The sequence below is a fragment of the Balaenoptera borealis genome, assembly GCF_965194805.1.
Source record: "Balaenoptera borealis genome assembly, chromosome: 8".
Lineage (NCBI taxonomy): Eukaryota > Metazoa > Chordata > Mammalia > Artiodactyla > Balaenopteridae > Balaenoptera > Balaenoptera borealis.
Genome location: NC_138865.1, coordinates 105,146,214 through 105,160,096, shown reverse-complemented (window position 1 = coordinate 105,160,096; position 13,883 = coordinate 105,146,214). Strand labels below are relative to the sequence as shown.

At 48.1% G+C, this 13,883-nt stretch overlaps 1 protein-coding gene across 3 annotated transcripts in view; it reads left to right on the top strand.

Moving 5' to 3' along the window:
• ASTN2 (astrotactin 2) overlaps nucleotides 1–13,883 on the top strand; it is an 898,930-nt gene that overhangs the window by 653,062 nt on the left and 231,985 nt on the right. For all 3 annotated transcript variants that reach the window (XM_082402209.1, XM_082402208.1, XM_082402210.1), the window contains one exon: nucleotides 2,482–2,661. In XM_082402209.1, coding sequence (XP_082258335.1) covers nucleotides 2,482–2,661 — 180 coding nt within the window. The remainder of the gene's footprint in view (nucleotides 1–2,481; nucleotides 2,662–13,883) is intronic.

Genomic DNA, 13,883 nt, shown 5'->3' with positions numbered 1-13,883 from the left:
ACACTTTGTCCACATGAACCCTGTGCTTCAGCTGACGGGGACGGTTTGTAGTTCTCAAAATGAGACATTTTCTTTCTTGTCTCTGTGACTTTGCGCATGCTGTTTCCTCCGCCTGGATCTCCTTGCACATCCTGCAATACTCGGAGATGCCTCCCCCATTATCTATACCCTTTGGAATAATTCAAGGAATTCCCTGTGCTCAACTGCCTGTATTAAAGCACTAACAAGTGCTTGATTCATATCAGAATCCTGTCTGTCTCCCCCACTAACCTGAGAACTGTGGGTAGGGTTTGGGTCTTATTTATTCCTATACCTTACATTCCTGCACATGACTGGTGCTCCTTTTTGATGAAGGAATAAAAGATAAACGAAAACTGAAAAGTAAGGAAACGAAAACTGAAAAGACGGGGCCTGGCCTTGGGTTTTCTACCCTGACTCTTACTCATAGCACTGCCACTGGGTTATTCTCCAAGTATCTTGCAATGGTGGGGGAGCTCTTTTCTTATCTTTTCTCTTTCAATATCGCTTTGTTCGTGAGCAACATGGAACTCTTTTAGCCTGGGTATTGGGAAGTATAAATAGTAATTATGGCTGACATCACCCAAGCGCTTTATAACGTTTCATATCTTAGGGCTTACATCAGTCTCGAGAGGAAGGCCTTCTTTATCACTTTTTGTTTTTTTTCAGGTAAGGAAACTGAGGGTCAGAGAGGTTAAGTAACTTGCCCAAGGTCACACAGCTAGTAAGTGGCAGAACAGGAGCAGGGCAGGGATTTGAAGGCAGTGTTGTCTGCCTGGATCAAGAGCCACAGGGCATCTCCATGGTGTTATTTATTACTTAACAGAAACCATCTCATTATTAACTCTGCTGCATTAATTACCCAGCTGCATGGGTTAACAGGTTGATGGAGAGGGGTTGTTCTAATCAAGGACCCACTCTTTGAGCCCTGTTTCTGTTTTCACCACCACCCACACCTTTACACCGCGCTTGTGAATAAGACTGCCGTGTTCCTGTTAGAACTACAAAGGTGTATCTGCTTTAATGAATCAATAATGATGCTCCCGAGAACCCCCTTGTAAATCAAATGTTTGCAAATTGGAGCTCATTTCTAATGTTGAAGAAGAGCTTGCTCTTTTACATTTTACTTTGATGTGGCACAGAATCAGTTGCTCTTATAATAACGGGCATCGGTGTGTCTGCCGTGTCCGGGATCTGTGCCATGAACCTGGTTGAGTTGGGGGTGGGGAAGGATGCATGTGCAGACTCAGAGACAAATGGGACAGATCTTCTGCTTTCAAGGTGATGCCTGTTGAAGGTGCAAAGGGTAGGTGCTCCATGCCAGGATGGTGGGAAAAGCTTCTTGGGGGAGGGGTGACTTCCTGGGGCCTGAAAGCATGGGTGTGACTTAGGGAGGAAGTGGGAGTCCATTCCAGGTAAATCGTGGTGTGTGTGTGTGTGTGTGTGTGTTGAGAGTGGGGGAGGGATATACATAAAGAAAGAATGATGGAAATCCCAGATCACACTCAGGAGAAATAAGAAAACTGATTTGGCCAGAGGTAAAGCCTGATGTTTGTAGCTCACGGGAGATGACCTTGGAGGCCTGGGATACCCAGGTAAGGTCACTGGGCTTTATCCATAGCAGGGAGGAGCCCAGAAGGTCTTAAGTCCCCTGGAAAAATAGCTTGGTGACCTGCCTGTAGGAGGAGGAAGAGGGCAGGGGAGCAGTGGTTACTGAGTGATTGTTGTGCAGGCCCCATGCCAGGCACTGAGGACTCAGGCCCCTTTGGCATAGGACTGAAGGCAATGAAACAGCAAGGAGGCCCTTGACAATGGCAGGAGAAAGGACATATCTGTTGTTTTAGGGAGGCTGAGGCAGGGACAGAAAGGGAAGTGATGTTACAGGAAGCTAAGCCAGGGATCAGATATGAGGACACAGACTGTCTGCTGAGCCTGGGCCAGTGCAGCCCACAGGCTCCAGCCGTGGACAGCTCAGGCCCTGGATAATTGGGTACATGGGAAGTGCATGCATCCTGGGGTGAGAAGAGGAGTGGGTTGGAATCCTAGCTCCTCTGGCTGGAGGACCAAGGCAAATCAGTTCCAGTTTATGACCTTTGACTTGCTCATCCAGTTGACAGGGCTTATTATGGTTGGGACTGCAGTGCTGGGCTGAGGTTAAAGTGTCTGGAACATCTAGCAGCGTGCCTGGTACACGCTAGGTGCTCAGTAGATATCGGCTTTGATTTTTCCTGATTGTGATGTTCAGGTCGCCAGCTATAGGCCTTCCTCTGCTGTTGATTCCCTGTCAGACCTAGCGTCTTGTGTGTCCACCAGAGAGAGCAGTCTTTGCAAAATAAGTGAGGGAAAGCTGCGCACATTTGGCTGACACTATGGTGATGGATACAGCACCAAATCCAGGCTTGTCATTTGCCGACCACCAGCCTCCCAAGCCTGACCACCTCTGCGTGCTGCTCCTCTGTCCAGGCTTCACTGACGTCCTCAAGATCCTGACCAAGGAGAGCAGTCGGGAGGAGCTGCTGTCCTTCATCCAGCACTACGGCTCGCACTACGTCGCAGAAGCCCTCTATGGCTCCGAGCTCACCTGCGTCATCCACTTCCCCAGCAAGAAGGTCCAGCAGCAGCTGTGGCTCCAGTATCAGAAAGGTAAGCCTGGAGGGCTTGCTGGAGGTGGTGGCCAGATGCGGTTCGGAGGTAAGGCTGCTGGGGAGATAACTGAGCTCCCTGGGAGCTAAATCCGGGCTCTGCCCCATAGAAACTGAGTGGCCTTGGGCAAGTCCCTGCCCCTCTCTGGGCTTCTCGTTCACTGTGGATGGAATGCAGGGCCGTGTGATGATTTCTCAGGAGTCTTTCAGTTCAGGCATTTCCTGAGAGCCCAGGGTGGTGTTCTGGACTCCAGAACCCTGGCCTTCTACTGCACGCTCCTTGTTTCCCACTTTCTCCCCTCAAAACAACTGCCAGGGTCGGGGGGTGGAGGAGGCTGTGGCGTGGGAGTGGTGTCTCCTTGACATCTTCTTCTCTTCAGGTTCTTGAAAGAACCCAAGAAGAGCTCTGGCTCCTTTAGGAGCGATCACCTCCTGTCTGGGGGACAGTTTCAAGTCTCTGCCATGGAGAGACTTTTATCCTCAGAGAGGGTCAGCAGATCTTATTTCCCTCCGATTCTCAGCTATTATCAGAATTGGAATTTCCCAGACGCGGGAGACCAGTCTGTGCCACTCCCCTTGGGAAATCCATTCCCTTCCCACCTCAGTTTTCCCTTCCTGTGAAATGGGTACTTTAGCCATTCCTGTCTCCCTCCTACATTAAAGGAAGGTGGTTTATGCAGTAGCATTTTGAGAAAGATGGAGCTGTGGCATACATGCATTATGTATTATAACAGGTCCATGTAGTCACAGCCCCATTTCACAGATGAGAAGATGAGTCTCAGATAAGCCAACAAGTCAGGTGCCCCGCGGACACACGTAGCAGGGTGAGGATCACTTCCTGTTACCATTGTTACTATTAGTATCAATTCATTTGAAAAGAAAGCCTCTCGATCGATCGACGGAAAGGGTGAGGAGTAATGTTAAAACGTGCTTGCACCTTCTCCATATGGACCAACCATCCTATCTCCAAGAACCAGATCGACCGTAACTCCTAAAACCACAGAATGTGTGAGCCACAGGGACCTGACAGGTCTCACTGGGCTCAGCACTCCCATTGCACACCTGGGAAAACTCAGGCTGAAAGGGAAGAGGAATCTTGCTCAGAGTCACACCGCTCCTCTGGATAGAGCCAGGACAGAGCGGGTTGCTGCACACTTGCTGTCTAGCTCTTCTCATGCTGCCCCTCGTCCCCAGCTGGATGAAGCCCCGGCCTTTGTCTTTTCCCCAACAATTCCCTTTGCACCCTCCACCCTGTCATGGTCTCATCCCTCCCTTTCTCGTGTGTGCGACTGTTTGGGGCACGGGGGTTTATAGGCGCAGGGGAATAATTGAGTTGTCTGGGAATAGCTCTGGTTTATGGCTGTGACAACGACTGTCTTTAAGGAAGTGCATTAAATCAATAGAAGTCTCATTGTGCTACCCTATAAATAAGGTGACACATCATTAAGCAGGGCAATAAGCTTCCGGACTTTGAAGTAATACAATTAGGTTATGTTTATAAAAACCTTCGCTCACTGTGGCCACTGAACCAATTTGCCTCGTCCGGCATTGGGGCCTGGGACGCTGCGCTAATGCTGGATCCCACCCCATCTCCACCCTCGGCTGCTTCCAGGCCTTGGACTTTTTCACTCCAGAAAGTGCTATTTCTTATACACAATGGATGCATGGAATCTATGGCAAGTAAGATGGGGAGGAGGGCAGACAGAATGCTGAAACAGCAGCTGGGGACCCCCTTCAAGACTCAGAGAAACTTCAAGTTTGCCACAAACTTGCTGAGTGAACTTGGTACAGAAGCTATTACTTCTGGGCTTCCAGGGCAAAGGCACTTTTCTTTCTTCCCTCATCCGTGCTCGCTGCCAGAAGAGCATAGGGATACGCTGAGGCCGGCTGATCTGTGTGTTTCTTCCTCTCTGTCTCTACCTGATGTGACCACCTGGATGGTACATCAAACACTATAGTTTTACTTTTTAAATTTGCAAGTGATGATGGGGAGGAGGTGGATGAGAAGCTGGGAATTTTCCCATGAGGGACAGAAAGAACTCTGGACTCAGAGATAGTTGGTGTGTGTCCCTTCTCTCCCCAGCCACCTATGTGTCACTGACATCTAAATGTCAACTGTGTGTCATTGACATCTGTGAAACCAGGGCTCACTGGGGACCAGGTCAGGATGAATCTGGGTTTGGAAGCTGGTCACTCTTGGGGCAGAGCTTGTGGGAAGAAGATGGATTAGAACAGTGTCGAAGTGGGACAGACAGGATTTCAAGTCGATAACTCTTCTTACATCCCTGCCAGGAAACCTCAGGCAAAGTAACTTCTAAGTTTCAGTTTCCTTGTTTGGTAAGTGAGGGATAATAATTTCCTTACAAGGCTTTTGGGAGAATGAAATGAGATAATACAGGTAAAACACATCGCATACAATAAGTACATAAAAAACAGTAGCTTAACGTGAAGTGAACGTTATGGACATCAGCTGAGGATTGTAGTCCTGGCCACAGCTCTTGCTAATGTGTGGCCACAGCCCTCATTTCTCCCTGAAAAGCACCTGTGTCACTAGTCCCTGCAAATATCTTTTCAACCCAGCAAGGGTAGAGGGTGGAGTGCTCTAGGATTCTGTGAAATCTATGTTTAGACCCAGATGGTGGTTTCTTCTTGGTAGGAAAGACCAAGGCTGAAAGAGTAGGCTGTGAAGAGACCAAACAGGGTGTGGATAACAACCACGGACATCGTACAGCCCTTCACAGTTTACACACAGCCTTCCTTTGGTCCTCCCACCTACCCCTTGAGGCAAAGAAGGCACGAATACTCACCCCTTATCTTAGAGAAGGGAAATCTGAACTTAAAAGAGATTGGGGGCTTACCAGGGCCACACAGTTTGTTACTGAATGAGCTGGTGTTTAAATTCCAACCTGAGCCCACATCCAGCATCCCCAGACATTAGAAACAAATGTCCCAGCCTTTCCAGGTTCACTAATGGTGGGGCTCTGGCCACTGTTGTGATCCAGCCAGTAGAAGTCATGGAAAGTCAAGGGGGTTGGGGTGAATGTGCGTGATTAAAATATCTCCCACGAGAGTTTTATTTCACTCTCATTCCCCTAAGTGCTTCTGAGTGTGCATTCCATGGGGGGAAAAAAAGTCACATTTGTCATTCATTAACCTCTGGTTCACTGGTACTTCCTAAGTGCTTCTTCTCTGCAGACCTCGCGCCACATGCTGGGGCATTGCGGTAGGCAAGACATGGGTGCTGTCCTCACGTGGGTCCAGCCTGTATTAGCTTTCCAACAGTTTGTCATTCTTGTGATAGACTTTTTTTTTTAATCTATTGATAGGCGGCTGGGAAAGGCAGGTGGCTGGCATGTGGTAGGAGACCCAGTCACTGTCATACGATCGCCCGTAACTTGTTTCGTGTACCACTTCTGATTAGTTGGGGAGTGGCTTTTCTAGACCACTGTATGAAGGTCACTGGGATCACTGGGAAAGAACGCTGTGATCAATGAACAGTATCTGCTCTTTGCAGAAAGGGATAGTGGTCGTCCATACCTTTGTATTGTTTCCCTGTAATAGGGCAAAATGAAAGCTTGAACAACAGACCCAGCTTCTGATGATGATTCCAGAGAGGCACTGGGCACGCCAAGAAGGACTAGAAAGATCCAGGCAGGGAGATGGGGTTTCCTATCACCAAGTGGATATTATGGGCATTCCACCAGTCTAGAGGGGACTGGAGCATTGGACAGGTCAATTAGATGGTACCAGCCAAAGCCAGGAAGAGCTGGACCTTAGAAGGCAACTAGAATAACTTAAGTCATCCCCAGAAGCTCCAGCCCAGGCATGATTAGCTTGGAAGCTGTTCAGCCTGTCAGGTTCCTTTAACCATCACCTCTGCTCCCAGGCCGTGCTCCAAGCACCACGTCAAGTTTTTAGTTTCTTGCCGCAGCTTAATATTTTCACTATATGCTACTGTTTTCTTGAGGCACCTATATTTTGAGAAGCTACTTTTCTCCCAATTGAGGCTTCATTTCACTCTTTGACTTGATATTCACACATTCTTCCTAGCCATGACCTTGACATATGAGTCTTATATCATGATTAAGACTCTGTATAAAGTTACCCTTCTTCTGGCTATCTTGGATAAAGACTTCCTCATTTGCAGATAAAACACAGGTTTTGCAGTCAGATGGACCTTGGTTCAGATCCCAGCTTCCCTCTTACAAGCTGTGTGATCTTGGGCAAATCGGTTCACACTCTAAGATCTACTTTCCCATATGCAAGATACGGGATCCGATGGCAGCACAGACACATCAATGATGGACTTATTTACCTACCACTGAGCCAGGCATCTAATTACTATCATGGTCCAATCCACTCCCTCCACCCATGGCTGCCGCATCCACTCAGGTAACCATGATCCCAGATGTATGTGTGTAGGTACACACGTGTATATATTGGGGCAGGGGGAGATATGGCTGCTACTTTACTCCGCTCTCTTGTCAGTTGACTCAGCACTAAGGACGGGGGTAGACTGGACTCAGGTGGAGAGGGACTGCTGGGGTGGAGCCAGTGAGGGAGGGAGCCTTGGAGCTCTACTAGGGAGGTGTCAAAAGGGCTCTGTGACCCTGCACTTTTGTTAGCCCTTGTCATTCTCTATTCAGAGGGGATAGTGATGAATGCAGAAATTAAGGGTCTGATCGGTTTCCTGAATTTTCAGTTGCTTCTTTTTCACGGAGAAAGTGACTATGGAAGGTAAATGATGTGTGCATGTAAAGGAATTGTTCATTCTGTGTGTGTGTGAGAGAGAGACAGAGACAGGGACAGAGAGAGACAGAGACAGAGAGAGACGGAGAGAGATTGACTGAGGGAAATAGGAGGAGACAGAAAAACAAAGAGAGATAGACACAGGGAAACCAAAATCCACAAAGAGAAATGGAGAAACAAAAAGTGTAGAAGAGAAAGTGTATGAGATTAATGTCTTTTTCAAGTTTAGAGACTCGGTGACCCTGATGAAAGGACGTTCTCCATGTGAAGGTTGAACTGCTCTTGAGTTCAGATTGGGAGAGCCTATAGCATAGAGATGTCTCCACAGATAAATGCCTGTTGCCACCTTTAAGAGATGTTTTATCTATTATAATTTCCCAAGACTGTCCAAGGGAATGAATTTCTGCATTTCCATTTGAATTACAATGCCCTTTTGAATGTCACCTGAAACATTCCTAGATTACTCTTTAAAGGAATTTTGGCTGTTTGAAAGGCAGCTCAGGGGTTGGGGAGGGGGAGGAGAAGGGAAAGATGTAGTCAAGTGTCACTTCCTTTTGTGAGGACAGGTGTAGCCAAGGGGCTGATGTGAGCTGGAGAACTCTCCTGGGCTTTCAGTTTCCTGAGGGAACTTGCTTCATAGATGCCAACCAGACATGACAGGAGTCAACCTCAGAGCTGAGACCTGCATGGGTACTGGTCTACTTCCCCGGTGAAATCATCTGGGGGCAGTTTTCAGTTCCCATTTGCTTGACCGTTCATTAGCATTTGATGGAGTTGACCACTTCCTGCTTGAGGCACTGTCTATGTTTGCTTCCGTGGTACCGGATCTTCCTGGTTGCCCACCTTCCTTCCTGACTGTTCCTTCTCTGTCTCCTTTGCTGGCTTATTCTCCTCTGCCAAACCAGTCAATATGGTTTTGCAGGACTGCCGTTGTCTCTGTGGGGACTCTCAGCCACGCTCTCTGTTGCCATCCCTACACTGATGACTCCCACTTTATACTTCTGCCTCCAAGCTTTCCTCTGATATGAGCTATCACGGTAGCTCTCTGCCTGCCCAAACTCTGCCCCACACAGCCTAGAATTTTTCCAGGGTTCTGGTGAAAAGCACCTGTATCTGTTTAGAGGCAGAGCCACAAACCTAGAAATCCTCAACATCTCCCTCTCCCTCGCTCCCCCCATTTCCAAACCGTCCCAAGTCTTATTAATTTTAATTACCAAATAGCTTTTGAAATTGCCCACTTCTTTCCACCTCACTGCTGCCACCGTCATGGCTTGTCTGGACTCTAGCGTTGGCCCCCTACCTGGTCTCCCTGCATCCACTCTTGTCCCACGTCAGTCCAGCTGCGCAGCCCTGAGGACATGGATCAGTCCGGGTTCTCCAGAGAGAACCAACAGGATAGATGGGTAGATAGATAAAATTCTCTTTATTCTATGTGATAGGAACATATATATGATATATATTCATATGATATTTATGATATGTATAATATATGTGAGAGCTATATATATAATTGGTTCTGTATCTATAGATGTATGTATGTATACATACACACATATCCAGATATATATATAGAGAGAGAAAGAGAGAGAGATTTATTATTAGAAATTAGCTCATGTGGTTATGGAGGCTGAGAAGGTCCAAGCTAAGATCTCAGCAAACAGGAGATCCAAAAGAGCCAGTGGTATGAGATCCAGTTCCAAGGCCGGCAGGCTCTAGAACTAAGAAGAACCGATGCTTCAGTTCGAGTCCAAAGGCAGGAAGTGATGGACATTCCAGCTCAGATACTCAGGCAGGAGGAGCTCCATCTTCCTCATGGGAGGGTCAGCCTTTGTTTCTACTAAGGCCTTCAACTGATTGAATGAGGCCCACCACATCAGAAAGAGCAATCTGCCTTACTCAGGCTGCTGATTATTTTGCCGAAAACACCCTCACTGACACCCTCACAGACACATCCAGAATAGCGTTTGGTCAAATATCTGGACACCTCATGGCCCAGTCAAGTCCACGTAAAAAATTAAGCATCATGGGATGTCTCTAAAATGGAGATCCCATCGTGCCCTTCCTTCCATGAAAACTCCTGGGTGCCTTGTCATTGCCCTGAGGCTGATTTCCAAACTCCTCCCCATGGCCTCAGGGCCCTCTCAGATCTGCTGTGTCCCCATCAACCTCCTTAGCCCCATCTGTCTCCATGCTCTCTGCCTTCCCGTCACGTTGAGCCGTGTACTCCTTAACTATCACTTGGGTTAAAGTCTCAGCCTGGACAAGGTCCCAGTGTGCTGATGGGAGGTGTCTGAGTATTCCTTGCCCCTCCCCTGGCCCCTTGGCCTCCGTGCAGCTGTTTGTAGGATAGGTCTAGCTCTGGGCTGGTGTTTTTTCTTGGAGAGGACAGGAGGACGTTAAATATGAGCTGGACACTCTCGAGCCTGCAGCACGCCAAAGGAGACAGCCAACTTATTTTCTCCTCAGAACCATGCAAAAAGACGATACCGGATGTGGTTCATTAAATACAAATAGGCCCATGAGACTGCTGTTTCTACCAGATGAAATTACCAAAAAAAAAGCATTTGTCCCCCCGTTTAGATTGAGTCCATCTGGAACGGAACACCCTAGTATTTTTCCTATTGGTACATCCCAAGAATAATAATCCTCCGCTTGTGCTCGGCACAGCGCATCTCACAAAGCACTTCCACATACATTATTTCATCCAATTTACTCCTCACAACCAGCCTGTAAGGTAGGCAGCATTATCTGCATTTCACGCTTGAGGAAACTGAGGCTCAGACGGGGGAGATGATTTACGGGAGTTCACCCCAGGGAACTTGGCAGAGCAGGGGTTTGAACGCAGGCCGCTTTAAGCACAAAGACCTCGCTTGTCCACCTCTATCACAGCAGCCTCAGAAACCTCTTCAGATGTTGGCATCAGACCCAGGGGAACTGTTTGCTTTCCTGTTCTGTCTCTCTCATCCACAGTTGAAAGAACTGGGGAAAGCTGAGACTCAAGAGTTTAGTCCCTCAGGCCCAGGCAGGGGTGGAAGTACTCTCTTTATTCACCCCTCTGCACAACGTGCTTCTCTAGCATAACTTAGGAGCAATGTTATAAGGTAAAGCCAAACCCTAAAACGTCAGGGCTGAGAGAGGCCTTAGCAATCATCTAGCCAGACCTGCGTTTCCCTGTATGTGTCAGTTATGATCAAATGGCGGTGAAATGCTGCCTGGAATAATGCACTGAAAGAGATTCTGGGTCGGGACCAGGCTTGGTGGGGAGGAATCGCTTAGCAGTATCTGCCGTGAATGTGAGAGTGAGAAATGGTGACTCATGTGTAAGGTGTTTTCCATCCCCGTCTAGGTTAGCTATTCCCATTCTACAGATGGGAAAGTTGAGGTCAGTTTCGGTAATCCATTAGGACCTGCCGCTGCAAAGGGGGAAATTTAATAACCAGCTAGAGGCATAATTTGGTCTTTCTTCACCTGAAAACCTACAGCAAATTCAAAGACTCCTAGTCACCACAGCCCCCCACATGCTCATAGATCACGGAGCCATTCATCTGGCAGCGTGCCCGTTGTCTTATTTCAGAGTTCCTGCACACACAAAAACACATGCACAAATAACAGCATTTCCTGAACCACTGGAGACTGTCCCTATTGTCCTAGTTAGGGGACGCGTTCAGAGATTGACACTCTTGTAAAGTAGCTACCTTGATTCTATTCAGACTGGGGCCAGACCACACTTGTTCCTCTATCACAGTTCCATTCCCAGGAAGGTCTCACAGGGACTCAGGGAGCAGGATTTTAGATAGGACCCTTCTCTCGCATCAGTCTTGCTCTAAGGATGTGGAATTTCCCTGGAGATGAATATGGGGATTTTGTTTTCTCTCTGCCTTCAGCCCCCTTCTGAGAACGAAATGGTCTGGAGGGAACACAGATACCCAGATGGAAGCTTTTGCCTTCCCAGGTCATTATTAGCAGGTCGAACTTTCCACCCTGAGGGCAGAGTCACCCACAGATTCACACCACAGGGCGCCTTCCCTCCCCTGTCTCACATGTTCCCTTCGTCCCTTCTCAGCCCCCAACTTTCCACAACAGTGCTCTGAGCCCCTAGTATATGCCAGGGCCTGTGTCCGGTGCTGAGGATGCCAAGGTGAGTGAATGAGACACGCTCTCTGCTCTCAAAGAGCTCACAGTCAAATGGGAAAGATTTTCAGCAGGTGAAAAGATGATTACGACCCTTTGGATACATGCTGCGCCAGGGAAGCATAAGGCGTGTGTGTGTGTGTGTGTGTGTGTGTGTGTGTGTGTGTGTGTGTGTGTGTGTGTGTGTGTGTGTGTGTGTGTGTGCGCGCGTGTGTGTGCGTGTGTGTGTGTGTGTCGTGTAGGGCCAGGGTGGAGGAGGGGAGGTGGGCCCCTAACCACCTGGGATGAGCTGGGAATTTCCCTGGAGAAGATTCTAAGCCGAGCCCTGGGGGGTGAGGGCATTTGCCATCTAGGGAGGTGTAGACGGATGGCACAGGCAAGACGCAGGCTGGGTGTGTGGGGCAGCCTGGCAGGTGCTGAGTCCTCCCAGAGCAGTTGGGAGCAATAGTGCCCGAATCCCCTCCGGCATTCCTGAGGGTTGCCATTGGCTTCTTTGTTAGAGCTTTGTATGTCTTTGCGCCTCTGCCATTGGCTCTGTCCACAGCAGAGAACTCTCACTAATAGGAGAGGCTGAATCTCCAAATGCCTAAAATTAAATGAAAACAAGGGACCGGTATGGGAGGTACCAGAGGAATCGTTGGAAAAACATCTGGACCTTTCAGGGTTGTTATGAAGGTGATATGAGATCATGTGATTAATCGGCCCATAGTAGGAACTCAACGTGAAATCAGTCATTCTTACCCGCTCCTTACCAGAGGTTACCTTTCAACAAATAACAACATACAAATCAAGCTGTGTGTCAGTCATCCGTCCCATTTGCCAGACGTGACTTAGGGTTTTCTGAGCCTCAGTCCTTTTATCTTTAAAATGGGCCTCATCATGCTTGCCTCACAGTATTGTTATGAGAATTAAAAGCATCAATGGTTGTAAAGTGATTATCGCTGCACCTGACATATAAGAAGTGCTCAGGAAATGCCAGCTAGTATTATTATCATTTATTACTGTGAGACACAATCAAGTTAGTGATGATGCTTATTACTAAAGAAAAAGCATAATGATGTAGCTCTTTCCAGTCCTGACTACGGCAGCCTAAGATATAAGCCCTCTTTCTGCCAGACCTTCTAACACCATGGCTGTTTGTCTCTTGTTGATCTGCCAGCTTGTGAATTTTAGTCCTGCCTGAGCCTGGAGGTGGGAATAGAAGGCAGAGTTATCAGAAAGCACAGCCTGGAGCCCAGCGGTGGAGCACAGGGGACCGTGTTTGCACAGCCGAACACCAAGCTTATAGTGGTCAAGAATGTGTAGGGGTGTGTTGGGGGGAGGGCGGGGGCTGGGTGACAGAGGAGTGGGCAGCAATGACTGACTTGTTTTCTATTTCTACTATGAAACAATTAATCACACGATCTCACACTGTGTTTGTAAAATCCCTGTGAGGTCCAGGTTATTATCCTTATCTTCTAAATGAGAAAACTCATGTGCTCGAGGTCATGTGGCTTGGTAACAGGCAGAGGCAGGATTCTATCACAGGACTGTCTGACTCCAAAGTCCACATACCCTACTGCCCCCCTGTAATAACCAAAGCCATGCACTGAGAACCACTATATGGCAGGAGATTCGCTGGCACTTCACATGCATGATCTCATTTAATCCTCCAAACAACCCTCTAAAGCTGGTATCTTTATGCCTGGGAAACTGAGACTCAGAGTGAGTAAGATATATAATCCAAAGGTACACAGGTGGTAAAAGGTACTCTCTCTTGCTGTCTCTTTCTTCCATCCTTTCTCGCTCCAGTCCTCTCACCATTTACTTTTTACTATTATTTAACCACAGTGCGCACTCCAACAAGTGTGTTCTCTCTGAGAGGCCTTTCTCTTCCCCCGAAGTAATTAGAAGTACTTGGTCAGGAAGAGTGAGAAAAGAGGCAGATAGACCAACATGATTCCAGCCTGCATGATGTTGGCCCGCTGGCTCCAGATTCTTGTTTCCTAGCAACACCTTGGCTTTGGGTCAGGGTGCAGGCTTTGACGCAGGCCTTAGAGGTGGACTTGACCAGTGATCCATTGGGTTGGAGCTGGCCTTGGCTGTCTTCATCTGACACACCAGCTCTGTGCCCCAGGGGTACCTCCTTAGGGTCCTTGGGATCTGCACTTCTGTCCCCTCCCATTCCACAGGTGTCCAGGGAGACGGAAGACTCCTTCTGGAGCTCTTGGCTCAAGAAGCCCCTAAGATCTGGGGCACCAGAATCACTGACATTTACAACTGAAAAAATCCTTAATTTAATGACTCTATTAATATAGATAATGAAATGGAGTCCCAGGGAGAATAAGCAACTTGCTCAAAGGA